At 43.4% G+C, this 19633-nt stretch overlaps 1 protein-coding gene across 1 annotated transcript in view; it reads right to left on the bottom strand.

Annotated features, from left to right (window-relative positions):
• Positions 1 to 19633, bottom strand: part of CTTNBP2 (cortactin binding protein 2) — a 143882-nt gene that overhangs the window by 27440 nt on the left and 96809 nt on the right. The window contains exons 10-13 of the mRNA XM_072783270.1: positions 17806 to 17923; positions 14302 to 14577; positions 11578 to 11673; positions 9686 to 9765 (exon numbers count right to left, since the gene is read on the bottom strand). Of these exons, the coding sequence (XP_072639371.1) occupies positions 9686 to 9765; positions 11578 to 11673; positions 14302 to 14577; positions 17806 to 17923 (570 nt within the window). The remainder of the gene's footprint in view (positions 1 to 9685; positions 9766 to 11577; positions 11674 to 14301; positions 14578 to 17805; positions 17924 to 19633) is intronic.

The raw sequence follows: 19633 nt of genomic DNA, 5'->3' as shown, positions 1-19633 counted from the left end.
ACACAGGCAGCAACCTCTCTGACCCGGCCCATAGCATCTTCTTACTAGACATGTTGCTGGAAGCAAGGGAAACAAAAGCAAAAATGAACTACTGGGACTTCTCTAGGATAATTAGCTTCTGCACAGCAAAGGACACAATCAATAAAACTAAAAAGCAACCTACGGAATGGGAGGAGATATTTGCAAATTGCATATGGGACAAAGGGCTAGTATCCAAAATCTATAAACAATCTATCAAACTCATCACCCCCGAAATAAATAATCCAGTTAAGAAATGGGCAGAAGAACAGACCTTTCTCCAAAGAAGACATCCACATGGCTAACAGACGCATGAAAAAATGCCCAACATCACTCATCAGCAGGGAAATACAAATCAAAACCATGATGAGATACCACCTCACACCTATCAGAATGGTTAGAATGAACAACTCAGGAAACAAAAGATGTTGGCGAGGATGTGGAGAAGGGGAGCCCTCGTGCACTGCTGGTGGGAACGCAAACTGGGGCAGCCACTCTGGAAAACGGTACGGAGGTTCCTCAAAGAGTTAAAAACAAAACTACCCTGTGACCCAGCAATTGCACTACTGGGTGTTTGACCAAAGGATACAAGAATACTGATTGGAAGGGGCACATTCACCTCGATGTTTATAGCAGCATTATCTAGAATTGTCAAATTATGGAAAGAGCCCAAATGTCCATCAACGGATGAATAGATAAAGAATATGTGGGAGATTTATATATACACAATACACACACACACACGCACACACACACGCGTATAAGTACATACATATACTTACTTTCCATAAGTGGGATTTCAAGTGTTAATTATTGTGCAGACCCCAGCACATGGAGAAGGGGAAACTAGGTCCACCCCATACGTACAGCAGCTTACACACACACACACACACACACACACACACACACACACACACACACAATGGAATATTACCCAGCCATTAAAAAGAATGAAATCTTGCCATTTGCAACAACATGGATGGAACTAGAGGGTTCCATTTTGCTTATGCTAAGCAAAATAAGTTGCAAGAAAAGACAAATACCATATGATTTCACTCCTATGTGGAACTGAAGAAACAAAAGAGATGAACGTAGGGGAAGGGAAAGAAAAATAAGATAGAAACAGAGAGGGAGGCAAACCATAAGAGACTCGTAACTATAGGGAACAAACTGGGGGTTGCTGGAGGGGAGGGGGGCAGGGGGGATGGATGAAATGGGCAAGGGGCATTAAGGAGAGTAGTATTAGGATGAGCACTGGGTGTTATAGGTAAGTGATGAATCACTAAATTCTACTCCTGAAACCAACACTATACTATATGTTAAGTATCTGGAATTTAAATAAAATCTTGGGAGGAAAAAAAAAATCTTGGGAGGAAAAAAGTATATTTTTATGCTTCTTTTAGCTTTTTCCTTTGTATAGCAGATATGTGTATGTGTATGTATATTTGTGTATTTTTAAAGAGGGATATAGGAGTGTGATCTTTTTACAGCTGTTGCATATCAGAGAATTATCTTTGGCTTCTTTCATAAAAGACGTCTTCATGACTGAGATTACTGGATCAACTCTCTATATTGTTCCACTCTGGAATTCAGTATTTCAAAGAAATCTGTGTAGAGAGTGATCACTTTTACACCGTAGAAAAGAAAATCTGCCTGGATGCTTACAGGAATTTTTTTTTAAGCCTTTTTCCCCTCACATGTAGGGAGGCCTTGCCTGAGAACATATAGAGATACAGGATGCCCTGGAACAGAAAGCCAGTGGCCATCTACAGGGGGCAAAGGGTGATGTCTGGAGTGAGATGTGGAGGGGAATCACTGTCTGCCAGGGCTGAGCTCCCACTCCCAGCCTACATGCCTGGGAGCAGCTTTCTTCCTGGAAAGATCTTACACGAAAGATCTGTAGGGTGAAGTAACAACCTAACCAGTAGAGGTGATTCCGCTCATGTGTCCAGACAAGCACACAAGCACAAAAGAGCAATATAGATGTCAAACGTGAACAGACCCTTTTCACATTGCTCTAAGCCTCTTTCCTGTAATGATGGGCCTCTTTGAGGTCCCGGGGAAGGCCACATCCTTGAGGGTGGCTGGGGTAGATTTGGTGAAGAACATGCCACTGGCCCATCATTACAGGAAAGAGGCTTCGAGCAACTCCTGGAACATGGAGGAAAACCAGGCTTGACTGCTGGGTGTCAGACCATGAGCTAATAAGGCAAGTGGTTCTTTGAGGGGACCACAAATGTGGGACTTGGGACCGAATCTTAGGCTCTGAAAGACAACATGCCTGGTAGCCACCAGAGATCTTCCCTGAATACAAGCATTATTCCACTATGCTCAGGCTAGGGCAGCATCAAGGAGAATGATGTACCTGAAAGAAAGAGGACAGTGGCTACAGCTGCCCAAGGAACATCAGTGCCCTGAAGCCACGGGATGAGCCCCACAGTGGCTGGCCTGGGCTGTCTTCTATGGTTTGGGATGAGACAAGCAATGGCAGTAGTGCCAGCAAGGACCAAGACTGGCACAGGGATTACCCTAGACATGAGAAAGGGAATATCCTAGAAGGTTCAGACAAGGTTCTGTTTCCAGGCAGTGAGGGTATGGATGATTCTTAAGGAATTATCATTAAAGAATAATCTGTTCTCATTGGTACCTAAGAGACGGGGAGGCTGAGAGGATGGACACATTGTACTTATATTTTAAAAAGTCACCCAGTTGTCTGGTTGTGACCTCTTTCTCCCAATCTCAAACGTAACATGCTCAATTCTTTCAATCCACAGTCACACACACACACACACCCTTTTTTTTTGGCTTAGAAAATTTTCTTCTGTTTTTGGTAATTTCTCTTCTAATTCTCTTTATGTTGAAGGAAGACCAATAATGCTGAAGTTCCCTCTCTGTCCTGGGAGAGTGTATCTGTCCCCTCACCACCACCACCACCATCATAACTCTCTGGTCCTCTGCTTCTACTTTGGGGAGAGCTCCTTCCGTGGGTCTTTCCCAGCACTGACGCTCTTTACCGTCGTCTCAAGTACACGTTTCGCGACGTCACTGCATGTTTAGTTCTTAGACTGCCTTACCCCAGCCACCTCCCTGGCAACACTTTTGCTTTCATCTTAGCCTGCTCTCTTCCATGGCTTTCTCGCCTTGCTTCTGCGGTTGATCTGGCATTGTCTAGGGAAAGAATATGATTTTCCAAATTCTTCTCCATTTTATCTCCTGCTTTTATAAGGAGGAGATCTTTTAGAAGATCTTTTATAAGATAACGTGTTTTATAACACATTCTGTTTTCCGAATGACGGCTCCATTCTGTTCTGCGGTGTTCCTCCGTGGGTAGGAGGTTGTTACCGGTGTTTACATTGTGAAACCTTTACTGCAGGAAGAACCTGCAGTAAAGCAGGATGGATGGGCCGTCGTAGGCTTCACTCACTTTCCACTAATTTTTAAGCTGGTTCTGGCCTTGGGTCATCAGCTGGACGGTGGGCGGCTGTCTACACCTGCCGGTCACACCCCAGGACAGGGCCTTGGGTGCCGTGGGCCGAACCTGGGCTGTCCACCGTGGGGGACGATGCCCGAGGTAGACTGCAGCCCCAGGAAGCGGGGTGCTCCAGCACCCATCCTGCTCAAGATGCTTAAATAATACACTCCCCAGATGAGCACCCTTGCCAACACCCACCCACCAACTTCCTGCTCAGGTATTTCTAGCTTTAATCTCTGAATGAATGTAGATGGAGGAGAATGTCATCCTGCCCCCCAAAGCACAGACTATGCAGTAAGGACACACATCCGATTTTTCTAACTGGTATCAACCTTGCTTTTCTGAATCATTCGTAAGATGGTAATAGAAAAATAATAAAAGTGTTTTCCTGCCTCATTTCGGGTAGGCCTCAAATAAGTGGGTTTAAATACTCTCTTGCTCCTGAAGGGGACTGGAAAAAAAATGATTTTTTTTTTCCAGATTCTTGCCAAAAGGAGACCGCAGTTCTATTCTCCTCTGCTATTGTGAAGTTTTGTCACTTTTCAAAAGCACTTTAGTAGGAAATTGTGTTGGGTATTGCAGGCCAAGTGCAATTTTAAACCAGAAGTCTTCCACTCTCCAAATTAATCCCAAACTGCCATGACTTATTGGGTAGAAATTCTCTCACAAGGAATGGATTGTTTCATACCAGTGAAACAGGATACAGATTTTCAAGATTTACTGAATATGCTACCCCTGAGATTTTCAACCAGGATTGCTATTTAATCTTGTCTCACTTCTGAAAACAAGAGTGCTCTATTCATTACAGCCATCCTGTCAAACTGCCTTCACTGTCTTAAGATTGATTTTGAAATCCCGTAACAGGCAAGAGACCCGATTTCATAGATAAGCTGTCTTCAATTTCAACACCTCATTTGTTCTCAGATTGTAGATTCTTACAAAACACAGACAGGAAACATTCTATTTAAAATTGCATTGAAAAGGCCATTCACTAGCAGTAAGCATTTGGTCTTCACATAGTCTAATACCCTTCCTGTAATAAGGTAAAATCGTAATCAGGAAATAAAGGGAAAAAAAAGGCGTACAGACAGACTCCCAGGCCCTGCATACATTCTAATGCATGCATTCCACTAGGTTTTTCCTCATTTCGGATATTATCAATTTTTTGTTGTTGGTATTTTGTTCTAACTCATCAAAGGATGTAGTTGTGCTGGTTACCATTTAAGATCTAAACCACCGCACCAAAATAATCACCAAGAGCCTACGGCTCTACTGAGACTGATGCAAACATGCGAAGCTACGCAAAGAAAACACATTTAGCTGCTCTAGCTAAAAATTACATTTCTCCAAACAGCAAGATCTGAGGTATTATAAATACACAGGCTTCATGCTTCCAGCAGAGGGCTCTAAAGATAGATAGGAAGACAGGCAGACAGACGAGATTTTGGGAGGCGGAAGGTAAATATTTTAATTGTTTTGAAGGGAGGCCTGCTGTTTGAGGAAATCAGACTCCACTTCCCGAAGGTGAATTAGAGTCACCACCAAGACTCCTAAGTGCGTGTTTGCAGTGGCGTATTTTTGCTTATTAGTAAAGGGACACTGGCCTTTTTATCACAATCAGTACCAAGCCCTTTTATTCTTGGGTCTCCACAGCTTATTCAGGAAGCTCTTATCACATCTCAATTAGCGCTTTGTGACGTAAATGATTCTGGATTAAATGGAAACAGTGAGCTCAACAACAGCCCATCCATCCCTTGATTGTTTTTCCCCTCCACAGCGTTTCTCTGTGGGATGGAGTGTCCCAGAGGAGGTGCCCTCTCCTCTATGGTCAAGGGGGCACCTGTGATGTGTTTTCTGATGGCGGCACTATTTTAAAGCACTTGTAGAGTCCAAGGGAAACTTTCTACTGTTGAGAGATGGTTTCAGGCCTGGTTGTGAAAAGATGAAGTCAGGAAAGAATAAAAAATAAAAGGTTTTACTGAGCCAATAAAGCTGAGATGGCTTTAGCTTAAAGTGTCATGGCTTTAGAGTCAGGACTTACATTCTTACCTCTTCTGACACTGATTTTAACGAATTTATATATGACTTTAGAGCCACAAACAACATGGTTACTGTTAATGTATTCATATACAATCCTCCCAAACAATACTGGCACATCCAGCATCTGGCCTACAGAAAAGCTGGAGTCCTTCAGGGTAGAGAGGGAGGGTTGTAGCCACATGCTGAGGTCCCTCGTTCTAGAACAGGCATACAAGAATAATGGGAATTCAAGAGAAATTACGATTTACGGAGAGAGACACAACATAGGTTTTTAAAAATTAGCTTCCTGAAACTTTAAGAGCCGAGATCGAACTTGGTTACTAACTACAAATAAAGATAGGCCCTCATTTAGTAACACACAGACATCATAGTTTAGGTATTGTAGTTATTAAAAAAAAAAAATCCAAAAACCCCACAAAAACCCAAACAGCCCTAAGATGTACCTTTGGATCGAACTGCTCCCTTATCACCCAGCCTCTCGCACTCATAAACTCTTCCTGGGGCAGACCTCCTCTGGCCGGACGCTTGCCTTGCTGCTCAGGATCTTCTTCTGCAGTTGTCACAGGGGCCAAAAGATTCCCTGGGGTCGGGGCCACCCTTCCTCACACCAGGAAACTGGCTTCCTCCTTCTGTTAAGACCCTACCCACATTTACTCCTCCATGCCCTGAACTGGCCTGCCACCTGCTAACAGAGCTGATGGAGATTTGTAGCCTTAGATACCTAACCATCATCATTTACAACATGGTCTTTGCGGGAACATTGCAGATTTCTTCTGAGAATCTATCAAGTAGAAATTCCTAGTTGTGATTCTGGACGGTTGGCATGGCACGTATTGGGGTGGATGGCTAACAGGCCGTGGAATCTCAACAATTACGTCCCAGGGGGTTCAGAGGCCTACATTTTAAAGTACTGCTTGGATTATGATGATCTATTCAAATATTTTTCTAATATAATAATTATTCATAGTCACTGAAGTATTAAAAAAAAGGTTGCAAATAAGCCAATAAACAGTGCAACTGGCTAGGAAAAGTCTGAGTTAATGCGCAAAGTTCAACTATTATAATAAGTTATCAGCGATTCAAAACTCGAGTTAGAGAGGTTTCCTTATTAGGTGTCAGAATGGAGATTTAAGATCTGTATTATTGTAGTTATATAATGAAAGTCTTTTAAAAAAATAATACCATTTAAAAAAAAATCTGATTTAAAAACCACACTCCATGTGGTTTTCTGCATAAAGGCTTTAATACGTGCATTTTAGGTAATACAATTACACACACAGTTAAAACTGTTTACTATAATTCCTTCTTAACCGGAAGGTTAATAACCAGGATAAACTATTATTACATGAATGAGGCTGGAAGACAGACGAGGTTCAACTCCTTAGGTTCAACCACTCGTTTGCGGAGAACCTTGGACAAATTACTTTGAATCTTGGCTTACTGACCTGTAAAATGGGAGTAACGGCTATAAATACCTACCCCAATGGAGTGATTAAATGAAACAATCTACGTATCTGACCACAGAGCTTGACGTGTCATCCTCAATGAAGCCAGATATTACTAGGTTTGCACGTGATACACATTTTCAACGATTCAAAGAGCTCTCAATGGGCCTACGGTGATTACGGCACTGGGTGGACAGGTCACTCTCCAGCTCAAGCCCTACTGGTGGCGGCTTCTCACACTCGGAATAAAATTCAAAGTCCTTGCCCTGATCCCATGTGATCTAGCTTCTGGTCATGTCTCAGACCTCATTGCCAGGACAGACCCTTCTGTACCTGTGGTTCCAGGTGCTCCAAACACCCTTCACAAGGCTACCACCTTCACTTCATTTAGCTTTGTCCACAGGTCACCACAGAAAGGTCTCCACCCAAAAATTCTTTCTGCCACCGCCTCCACTAGATCTTTATCTCCCTACCTGCTTTATTCTTCTTTATACTTGCGCACTTTTCCATATACTTGTATACTTGACCGGTCATGTCATTACAGACGCATTTACTCATTTGCTTCTTATTTGTCTCCCCCCCACTAGAATGTAAGCTCCCTGAGGTCAGGGAATGCACCTTACATACAGGTATATCCTCCATTTCCAAAACACTGTCTGCATTTAGAAGGCTCGCGATAAACAGTCATCAAACAACTGAATTCAGCAGGATACAGAAATGTGTCAACGCATCGTCAGGGGGAGGGGGCGGTTATCATCTCCTATGGAAGATGAAACATTCACAACCATGATACTTGTATTATTGCCCGAGTCACTTTGAATCTTGAAGTGATTGCTAAAATGCATGATGAATTTTTGCTATCTTCATCCAGGGGTTAATTGTTGAATTTTAAAAAGCCGTTCGTGTACACTCACTGAGAATAGGACTGACGACTAGTTAGTCTCTGGTTTGTTGATCACTGGTAGTTAACCGTGCCTTATGCATGACGAGGCACACATATAAATGCACTTGGAATATTTGGGGTGTAATGTACTACTGGCATTGCATTTAGCAGATGTGCTCACTCAAGCCTAATGTGCAGGTGTAAGCTTCTGGATCACTGTTCCGTGCATTTTATCATCCGAGTGAATGAGAAGCCCTGAGCCAGAACCTTGCCTGGTACGGAGAAGCTGGGACAAGGGGGAGAAGACCAGCTCATTCTACAGGGAGCCTAGGCTCTCATTCCTGAAAACCAACTGGTCAGGCAGCTTCAAGTGTCACTAAGGCCCAGGTGGAAGGCAGCCCCCACCCCCCACTTGTATGCAACCCTCAGGCTTACTCTGAAGAGGAATACATAACAAAGAAAACTAGTGAAAGTCTCCCACTGACAAGACATCATCTCTTCGAAATTGTAAAGCCTCTGCAGGTTCCCCTGCTACTGTAGCTACTCTTACGAAGGTCACCCCCCCAAACTCTGAGTGTAGCAAGAACATCAATAAAATGATTTGAACACGTCTTTTCATGGGGAACAAAGATATCCATTTAGAGTTAATAGAAACAATTTTTGTAAAGGGCCACAGGTAAACCCATTCATTTTTTTTTTTATAAAGAAAATGCTTGCTCCCTTTCCAAGTTAAGGCAGCGAGCAAAATGAATGTTTGCTTTCAAGTGTCATACCTTCAATAGTAGTTTTAGTTGGACAGATCTCACAGAGAGCCCCTTGCATGTCGCAGGGACTGCACAGTCCTAGCTGAATCGCTCACTGGCCTCGCGGCCTTGGGTACATTATGACGTCACCTTGGCCTCGATTTCCTTATCTATAAGATGGATATTGCTATCTACCTCGTAGGGATGTTTTGAGAAATAAATTGAGACACGTAGGAGCATCGGGCACACTGTCTGGCATGTAGAAAGTACTGGACAAATGCAAAGTGTTACATTCACTCACTGTCTAGGATTTGCTAACTTTCTCTCCATAATCATATGCTTCTTCCCTTAACAACAGAACTAGTTTTTGCTGGGTGCGTGGTTGCCCAGCAAAAGATCACATGTCCCAGGCAGGCGTGAACACGTCTCAATTCTGGTCAGTGGGTTGGGGGTAGGAACGGTGTGCAGCTCCCCAGAAAGGAAGGGCCTCCCCTCCAGGCTCTCCTCCCTCCGGGCAGAACCTGGTGACTCTCTTCCACCAAACCCACATAAGCAATTCCCCGGGGTCACAGTGGCCCACTGGGAGAGAAGGTGCTGACACCCTGCAGGGATCACCCTGCCTCACATCCCCTGGCTGGCTCTCTCGCCCATTGGGATTCCTGTTTGAGAAAGACAAACGTCTAGACTGTTGAAGCTCTAACTGTTTGGTTTCTGTTGAAGTGGCCAAATCAATACTTTAACTAATATTAGCCTGTTTAACTTAGTTTTAAAGTATAAAAGTTTAAAGGAAAGCATCTTGAGATTTATAGCCATTCTCCTCCATATTGACAATCAGTTCCTTGATGTCAAGTCTGTGCTGAGAAAGACCATCTCCTCCTGCTCCAATCGTAACACTTCACAGGTCACAGGTGAACACCCGCATGGCTGTGACAGCAATCCAGAATCCAGAACTAAGTGACCAGCCGCCTTCCCGGGAAGGGGCTGCTGGGAAAGGTCACAGGGGGAGTGGGGCTCACACTCAAACACAAAAACGGGCCACCCCAGTGTCTTCCAGCATCAGAGACTCTTGGCAGCCACCACCTACCAGCCTGAGGTAGTTCTGTAGCATCTGAAGAGGGATCATTGACGCGTAAGTCACACTACTGAGGCAGCCTTCTTGAGGACCTATGAGAAAGCAATACACAGAAGGAAATTGGTTCTTCCATATATATGTACTTTTTTTTTTTTTTTTTGAGAGAGAGAGAGAGAGGGAGGAGAGGCAGAGAGAGAGAGAGAGAGAATCTCAAGCAGGTTCCAAGCCCGTGCAGCCCCTGACATGCTGCTCAACATCACCACCCTGAGATCATGACCAGAGTCAAAATCAAGAGCCAGACGTTCAACCAACAGAGCCAGCCTGGCGCCCTGGTTCTTCCTTATTAAATACAAATGATCAAAATACAACAAAACCTGTCATAACAGATACAGCAATGTCTGTTGACTTATATCTGCAGAGCGGACATCTGGCCAAGAGGTACCTTGGTGTCTTCACCGCTTTGCACTGGCTGGTCCACGGCCACTGCTCCTGGCCTCCCCGGGGCTCCCCAGCTGCCCTTCCTTCCCCCCGGAAGCCCATCCACCTCCTGTCTATCATAGCCAGGGCCTCCAGATCCTCGCTCAAGTACTGTAGCTAGTGTCTGCTCCAATCCCTGGAGTCACTGCTTTACTGTTCATAAGCAAGCGGTCTCAGAGGCAATCCCAGCCCTTCGGAAGTTCTGGCCTGGGGAGCATTACTGTGGCTCTGGGGGTTACCCTTTACGTCCTTTCCCAAACTCTATCCCCCTCACTCCCCTTCCCAGTTCTGCTACTCTCTCAATACAGTGCTCAAGCCTGCAGGAATTTCCTGGGATAGTCTCCTCCCCCTTTTTATGACTTCATTAAGTGGTTCAAACAATAGAATATAACTTTCTTAGTTGAACTTTTCAAGACTCCATTCCCAGATGTGAGAAATACATGAGGAAATCCCTTTCAGGGCGAAGGGCTGAGAAACTGCGTACGCCTGTAACGCTTACCAGCTATAGAGACAGAGAACAGAAAATTAACCTGAGCCTTCGTTTCTTCGTATGTAAAGGGAGGGTAAACAAATACGTATCTCACTGGGTTGTTACAAGGAGTCAGTGAATTTTTATACTCGTGCTATAAATGACAGGGCCTGGCACAAAGCAGGTGCTCACGAAACATCACCTTGTACCGTTATGATAACCATACACTAGACTCGACAGCAACAGAAGGCGGTCTCGGGCAGCCCGGGTGGCTCAGCGGTTTAGCGCCGCCTTCAGCCCAAGGCGTGATCCTGGAGACCTGGGATCAAGTCCCACGTCGGGCTCCCTGCATGGAGCCTGCTTCTCCCTCTGCCTGTGTCTCTGCCTCTCTCTCTCTGTGTGTGTCTCTCATGAGTAAATAAATAAAATCTTTAAAAAATAAAATAACACGGTCTCTTGTCACTCTCTCAGCATGTCAAGTTTAGCCTCTGGTTCGCTCCTAAGAAGAGAGGCGATCAGAAGCTCAGCGGTGGTGGCCTAGGTAGCTCAGCTGGTTAAGCATCCAACTCCCGATTTCAGCTCCGGTCATGATCTCAGAGCTGTGAGACTGAGCCCCGCAGAAGGCTCCCCTGTCACCACCTGCTCCTCCTTCTTCTTCAGCTCCCCCCACCCCCACAAACAAACAAACAAATAAAAATCTTAAGAAGGAAAAAACACAGTCACAGCAATCAATAATCAGGATGGATACCACAGGTTCAGAAATACGGCCTTTGAGTTTTTTTCTCCTTAATCAAATGTTGGAAAAAAAGAAAAAACCCACCATCTGATTACTTAGTAGAGGGAGTCGTACGCGCAGTGCTAGAGAACGCAGGACAGAGACGCAGATTTAAGAACGGGCACTGCGAGCCAATCACGAAGCCAACACTGTTCAGATCACCTCAGTCTGGACCATCCTTACCTGATAAAAGCACAGTGACTTGCTCGGCTTTATTCTTCTTCATAAAGTCCCACGGGGACTGGGAAAAGCTCTGACCTGCTGACCATGGCACATTTCCTAGTTAAAAAAAAAAAAAAAAAGAAAGAAAGAAAGGAAATAAGATGTCAAAGAAGCTTAAAAGTAATTTTTTTCTTATAAGGGGCAACGTGCAATCTCCTACGTGCGAACTGTAAGGAATCCAGAGCTTAAACTGCCAAGGGCACACGCAGAGTATGTGAAAAGCTATGTTAACTCCCCAACACACTGTCTATCGAAGGTCAGAAGGAAGGCCCTCCAACTTCAGGCTTCTCCAGAGCAGCTTTTAAGGAGTAAGATAGAAATCTGGAGAGCAAAACCACTACTCAATATTTCTAGGGTTAAGATTTTAGGAACAAAGCTGATAGCTTTTTTTTTTTTAAGATTTTTATTTATTTGACAGGGAAGGGGGGAGAGAAGGAGAGAGAGCGCGAGAGAGAGCGAGAGTGCACACAAGTAGGGGGAGCGGCAGAGGGAGAGTGCAAAGCAGACTCCTCGCTGAGCAGGGAGCCCAATGCAGGCTGGATCCCAGGACCCAGCAATCATGACCTGAGCTGAGATGCTCAACCCACTGAGCCACCAGCGGCCCCGGGTAATCACTTTACATGGTTCTTGCTGTGCCTGCTTTGCAAAGTCCAAGTACTTTAGATGAGGTAACAGGCCTGTTCCCTTTTCAACAAATTTTTAGATTCCAGAAAAAAAAAAAAAAAAAAAAAGCCCAGGTAACTTCAGGAGCTCAGAATAAAGCCAAGCCTTCTCAGAGTCTGGGCCCTCCACTCACTCTTGCTCAGAAAAGGTCCCACTCCACAGGTGTCTACTCCAGGGAGGGATTCATAGTAAGCCCTTGTCACATTCCTCCTCTTCCACAGATCTTAAATCCATAAATACTCTGACCACGCATGCCTGCCCTACCTATAACTCATCGGTTATCTGTTGGCTTGGGCCCCTTTAATCTAGATAGGTTATCAACGTAGTATAGTCACTTACATACATGTATTAGTAACTAACGTCATAGTTGCTCATTGTCAAGCAGCTACAGACAGACACTAAGCTAAGCCTTTTAACCACAAAACTCAGTGATGTCTGTGTCTGAAATGCTGCTACGGAGCCCCACACCTCGGTGATAAGCATGAACACTGGAAGCATTGGGCCTCAGCATCCGTGGCTCACACAGGTAGATCTCTCTGATGGTGGTAGATATCTACTTGCTTACGCCTGCTTCCAGTTTAGCTGGGTGAGGGCTGGTGATGAAGGGCCATTTTCTTCGAAACAAGTCTGTGCTGATTGCATTTATTAGACCCCTTGGTCACAACCACACCTTGAGTAATAGTCCATTGTGTGGGCAGAATGTGTTCCTGAGAATAATTTATGACACTGTCTTAATGCAATGGTTTAACCATATAATAATTCCTCTTTAGTAATTGTAAGTATTTCAATGTTCTTGCCGAAGATTCATAAAATTAAGTTGTCAGGATTAATCTGCCTTAAAAACTAATAAAATATACGTTTTGTAAGTGACTTAGCATATATTAGTTAATAGAATAGAACACTTTCTGATAGAATAAGCTGACCTATTAAAAGCATGGTGAAACTCACCCTCTCTCCTCAACCTTGACTATTCTTTTGCAACATAGTGCTGTTGACGGACTGGGATTTGAATCCTGTTTTACTTCTTAGCTCTGTGATCTCAGGCAAGTCATCTTGTAACTAGTTATTTGTAAAATGAACCTGTTTTAAGGATTTGTTGAAGTGCTGAGTATAAAGCTCCCAACACAGTTCTGAAATAACAGCAGCTTCCCAGGAGATGCTAGTTCTCCTGGTATAAGAGGAAACTAACTAACCAGGGACATTTAGAGAGCACCTAGCTATGCTTACAAGAAACAAATCTTATTTTTTTTCTTTTTAAGATTTTATTTGAAAGAGTGAGCACGTGCGAGAGGGAGTGAGCAAGAGAGGGAGTGAGCAAGTACGCAGGGGGAGGAGCAGAAGGGGAGGGAATAGGGAGCGAGAAAGAATCCCAAGCAGACTCCACGCTGAGCTGAGCACAGAGCCTGAGGTGTGGCTCGATCTCACCACCCTGAGATCATGAACTGAGCCAAAACCAAGAGTCGGTCACTTAACTGACTGAGCTACCCAGATGCCCCAACAAATCTTATAAGTTCTTCGGAGTCTGTTTCATGTGCCTATCAAACAGAAAGAACCACCCTGACTCATCCCACGTGGGAGCTCTGATTTTTATCTTCAATGAAGAGTGCTTCTTCCAACTCTAGACTTCATTAGGATTCCTGTCCTGGAGAGAAGGTGTTAATGTACTACAAGCATCCCTGGCACAGCCCCAGTACAAGTCTGGAGCTATGTTCGGAACTTGTGCCTCAGTAAGCAGCTGCAACGTGGTTAGTTTCTTGCATTTATCAGAAGAGCAAGTGCAATCACAAAGCCTCATCAAGGGCTTTCTTGTTCTCTACCAAGTATTATCTGACACATAAAAGCATTTTTTATACTAACAGGAAAAATTATGCATTGTGAATACTCAAGTTTTTCAGCGCTAGCAGCTGTCACAAGTGAGCTCTGAATGTATTTAATCAATGAACTAAGTGCCAGGTTATGGAGCCCATAAACATAAATAAACCCAGAAATTTAACTTTCTCCTTATCACAGGATTATTGATACCTAGCATGACGGATCGCACGCTGCTTGTACTGAGGCCAATGCTGGAGTCGGTCGTGTTATTAAACGTCACATCCTCCAGACTCCGCCATCCATCAGATGAGATTGCTTGGAAATGATTTGTCAGAGCTTGACTCACTGCTTTTGAAAAATCATCCCATGATGTCTGTTTGCGGATATTTAAAGCGCATATTGTGTTTTCACATTCAAAGTCATCTGAACCATAGGTGCCTGGGGGTATCTCACCCACTGAAATCCTTAAAGGTATTTTAAGAGCGTCTGTGGGAAGAATGAAAGAATTAGGAAAAAGAACCTTGATAGGAAAAATCAGCAAAGCTCTTATATACAATAGGCAGATACAAACATTTTAAAAACAAAGGGTAGCTATCAAATTTCTTTAGCTGCAATTCACTGAATGCTCTTCTACCACGTAAACCTTGGTCTCTCAAACTCTTCACAGTTTCTTTGGAACCGTTGCTTGAACTGTTTATCTTCCCTTGTATCTTTGGCCTGCTGTTGTTCACTGGCACTTCCCTTCAGCCAGACTCTCAAGTTCTTTAAAAAAAATAAAAAATAAAAAATTGGGGAAAACGAGAGCGCTCTCTTGATCCCCGATTCTCTAAGCATCCCTTTCTCTTCACCTTCAACGGCAACATCATGAAAAAAGGCAGGTTACAGCTGTAGAGGATAGTGGCTTCAGACTCCTACACACGTTGGTCTGAGCCTCAGGGCCAGCCTCCCAGCAGCTACGCATACTTGGTAAATTGTCTTGATCTCTGTAGACCCCAGTTCCTTCTACAAAATGTTAGGGATGTGCTAGTAATAGTAAATTGTTATGAAGACTAAAGGAACTCATATTGGAAATGAATTTAACACACTATTGGTTACATGGTAAATACGAGTGAGTGTTCAATAAATAGCAAATGGTGCAGTGGAGGCTTTTAAAATAATCTTTCCAATCTCTCTTGTGACACCAGCTGACTGAAGCTCCCCAAGGTGGGCGGTGCACCATGCACTTCCATTCTCATGAACTGAATTATGTGCTCCCCAAGAGTCACTTGTGCTTATTCTTGAATCTTTTATATCTACTGAACTCATGACTATAATCAGCATATTAAATATTCCATATACTGATGAAATGTACTATTCCTAATAAAAATGAAGTTGAACATTTTAGAAACTCTGAACAAAGGCGGTATTAAAGAAATCATCTAATGAGGTATAGATGAGACAATTACATAAAATTGGAAAAAAAAAAAAAACTTTGGACAGATGCTGCCTTTAGTTCGCTTTATCAATATCTGTAAGTCCTCAAACACCAGAAATCATAGATGAAGCATAAGAGGCATGGTTTTCAAATAAGAATATATGGAATTTCACTCAGCCAAACCATACTAAAATAAAGACCTTCACTTGAAAGTTGATGAAACAAATATTTGTATGATTAAAATTAAAATAAAATGTTAAAAACGATTCCCTTTTTAAACTGGCTTTTTCTATGAACCAACTACTAGATTAGTTTCTTTTCCTTTTTTTTTTTTTTTTTTTAAATTTAAACGTTTTATTTATTTGAGAGAGAGTGAGGCTGAGCAGGGGGGAGGAGCAGAGGAAGAGAAGGGAGGGAGTTGACTCCCCACCAAGCAGGGAGCCCAATGTGGGCCTTGACCCCAGGACCTCGGGATCACGACCTGAGCTGAAGGCAGACGCTTAACTGACTGAGCCACCCAGGTGGCCCTAGGTTAGTTTATTTTCCAATTATCATTCATTCTCAGCTCTCATCTTGTCAATAGCATTTGATACAACTGATCTCTCTCTGTTCTCTGATACACCCCTACAGGATTCCCTCATACCTCACTGGTCACTCTTCAATGGTTCTTTGCTGGTCCCTCCACACTTTCCAGATTTCTTAACGGTGGAGTGTTGCAAGGCTCCTTTCTCTTACTTTTTCTGTGTTTGCTTCCTTAGTGATCTCATCCAGTCCCATGACTTTAAATATCGTCTATAAACTGCTGACTCTCAGGTTTATGCAACCAGCTCATACTCATCTCCGGGATTCCTGCTGACTTGGCATCTCCACACAGATACCCTAACAGACATCTCAAATTCATACTTCAAAAACGGAGCTCCTGATCCTCATTAGCAAAATCTGCTTCACCTTGACAGGTGATGGCCACTCCATCCTGCCAATCATTGAGTCTAGCTACCTGGGGCGGATGAACGAATTCTGCCCCCTCCCCGCCCCCCCCCCCATACATCAGATTCAATCCATCAGCAAGTTCTGCTGGCTATACCTTCAGTTGTGTCCAGAACCCCATCACTTCTCACCACCTCCCCTCTGACAATCCTAGATTGAGCTGTTGTCTCTCACTAGAAGACATCAAGGGCCTAACAAGTTTCCCTGACTTCTCCTGTGACTTCCTACAATCATTCTCAACGAAGCAGCCACAGCTACCATGAAAATGTACAGTGGATCCTGTTACTCTGGAGCTTGAACACTGAAATGGTTATCCATGAATTCCTACCGGATTAGGCTGCCATCCCATCCATCTTATAACCGCTCTCCCCTTGCTCATTCTAACTTAACACTCGGCCCCCTCTAGGGCTCCTCGGACACAGCAGCATGCTCCTACTTGAGGGTCTCTGCCTACTTGATGACGGTTGGCCTGGGAAGCTCTGGGCCGAGGTGTCCACAGAGCCGCGCTGCTCACCTCCCTCAAGTGGTTGCTTCCTGTCTCACCAGGGAGGCTACCCTGACCATCATTTTAAAAACTGAAGCCCATCCTCACACTCCCAATCCTCCCAAGTCGTTTCCACCGCATGTATTACCACCTCACATACCATGTAATAAATTATTTTTTATGTTTATTGTTCATTTTCTGTCTCAATGTTAGAGTAGAAGTTAAAGTCGAAATACTAATAATATAGCTGGATGACTGGATGGGGCTGAGAATCTTGATATCAGAAGTTTAATATTTTGTAGGATCTGAAACTCCATATTCCATAAACCCACAACCTTTAGAACATGTGGACCTTTTAGAACATGCGTTGAGGAGTGTATATTGTGGGAGCCGGAAGAGACCCAAAAGATCAATTATTTTCACAGGCAGGTAGGCAACTAGGCATCGAGAGAGAACTAAATTTCCCACATTCATATGATCAGCTGATGGCAAAGTATCCCGGCATGATTCTTCATACCCTAGGAGTCTCATGTCTTAGGGAGACCATCTAAGTCAGAAGAGCAATAATTATTTAAATATTGTCTAAGGTCGTTAAAATACAAAGGAGATCAAGCATTATTTGACTAGCAACTCATTCTGTAAAAAGCCAATTCTACACGGAAAAAAAATAATTACCACATTTATAATCAATAAAATGTTTTGGAGTTCGAGGGTTCAAAGAAGGCTAAGAGGAGAAGGAGAAAACTGGAGCTGCATGAGTATCTCCCCATTGTGGCAGAGGCCCCAGCAGCGCGGAGGAAGGATGAGCAAAGCTGTGAACGGCACTCACTCAGGTTCTCCAGCAGATGCTTGCAGTCATCGGTGGCGACATCATGCGCGGTCCTATTGCACTTATCTCTCCTTTCTGGCTCAAGCCCTCCGTGCTTACACAAGATTTCCAGGCAGTTCTGCAAAGGCAAGGGCTCTATTACCTCACGTCCAAATGAAAACTCAAATGAAAAATCAACTCAAACAACCTGGAAAATCAATAAACTCAAATGAAAAATCCAAGGGGAAAGTCATTTGCCTCTAACAAGCAAATCAGAAATTCTCAGCTGGAAATCGTATTTCAATTCCAGCAACCCAAATACACACATCAATCTAAACATTGGCTCAAAATGGGGAGCAAAGAGTGCTTCATTCGAATATGAATCGCAGCATCACATGGCTCCATGGAACAGCTTCTTAGGTTTCCAGAGAGAAAAAAAAACAAAAAACAACCACCAAAAAACCCCAGCTTACTAATCATTAATTAGCAACTAATCGATCACTAATCACTAATCAATATGTTACAGAGTGAAAGTAAGAAAGAAACTGACTTCAGCAGAGTATCCTTTTACGGCAACCTGGCAATATAAAGCAAAAGGACTTCTGCTACACCCGCTGCTCCTTGCTGTCCTCTGGACGATGAACTGTTTTCCTGCTCACGTAAGCGCAGGGCTCCAGTTTTAACAATTCTGTCTCAGAGTCCCCACGATCACATTTATATTTGGGATCTTTGGGATCATCTACTGTCCTATTTTTTTTTTTATTTGAACAATATGAACGCCATGTTGACTGAGTTTTTAGAAAAATATTCCCAGTTGATATTGAAGTTCTATGTCCTCTCTCTTTTTTTTTAAGCCTTTTCTTCTTCTATGTTGCTTCAGGAAATCCCCATCAAAAAAGTTATCAGTAACCTATGAACTGAAAACTCTAAGTTCTCCAAATTTTTTCATAAAAAATTAGTAGAAGACAACATATGTATAAACATTTTCAAGTAACTGCATGGCGGGATAGAACATCAGGATATTCGCCAAGGACCTGCGCTAGATCAACTTTTACTACTTCATGATTTATGTCCCGACTTCTCACCAGAATAAGCACAAAACTGAAGAGACCAGAAACCATTAAAGGAACTAACAAGCAGACAAGCAACGTCCTTCCCATCTCTGCCCTACACACACACACACAGACACACAGGCTTTGGGTTGACTTCACTTCTAATAACAGTAAACCAGGTAGTCTGAAAATCTTCCTCTAATCTTGCCAGAAAACATCCTCTTTTTCTGTTTTGTAAAACACAGAAACGTACTTTTCCCCCTTTTTTATGTAGATATTTTTATCGTCATACACTATCCTCATAGAAAAGCTCACAAATAAGCTTGAAAAAGTCTCACAAAGTGAACACAACCATGTAAGGAACCCTCTGGAAGCCTCCTGTACATTTTGTCCCCGTCACTAGCCCCTTCCTTTCCCCCCACAGATAATTACTGTGATGATTTCTAAGACCAGTTTGGTTTAACCCGTTTATTGCCTTAGTATAAATGCAATCATATTGCAGTTTCATGTTTATATTTGGCTTTTCATTCAACAGAATGTCTATAAAATTCATCTATATGTTAGGACTAATCATGATTTATCTTCTTTAAAAAAAAAAAAAGGCACTGTGGGACGCCTGGGTGGCTCAGTGGTTTGGCGCCTGCCTTTGGCCCAGGGCGTGATCCTGAAGACCGGGGATCGAGTCCTGCGTTGGGCTCCCTGCATGGAACCAGCTTCTCTCTCTCTGCCTCTCTGTGTCTCTCATGAATAAATAAAAAAATAAAATCTTCAAAAAATAAAAGGCACTGTGTGGTATT

Source organism: Canis lupus, chromosome 18 (assembly GCF_048164855.1).
Source record: "Canis lupus baileyi chromosome 18, mCanLup2.hap1, whole genome shotgun sequence".
In the NCBI taxonomy this organism is placed as follows: domain Eukaryota; kingdom Metazoa; phylum Chordata; class Mammalia; order Carnivora; family Canidae; genus Canis; species Canis lupus.
The sequence above is the reverse complement of the archived record's forward strand: the minus strand, read 5'-3'. Positions and strand labels throughout refer to the sequence as shown.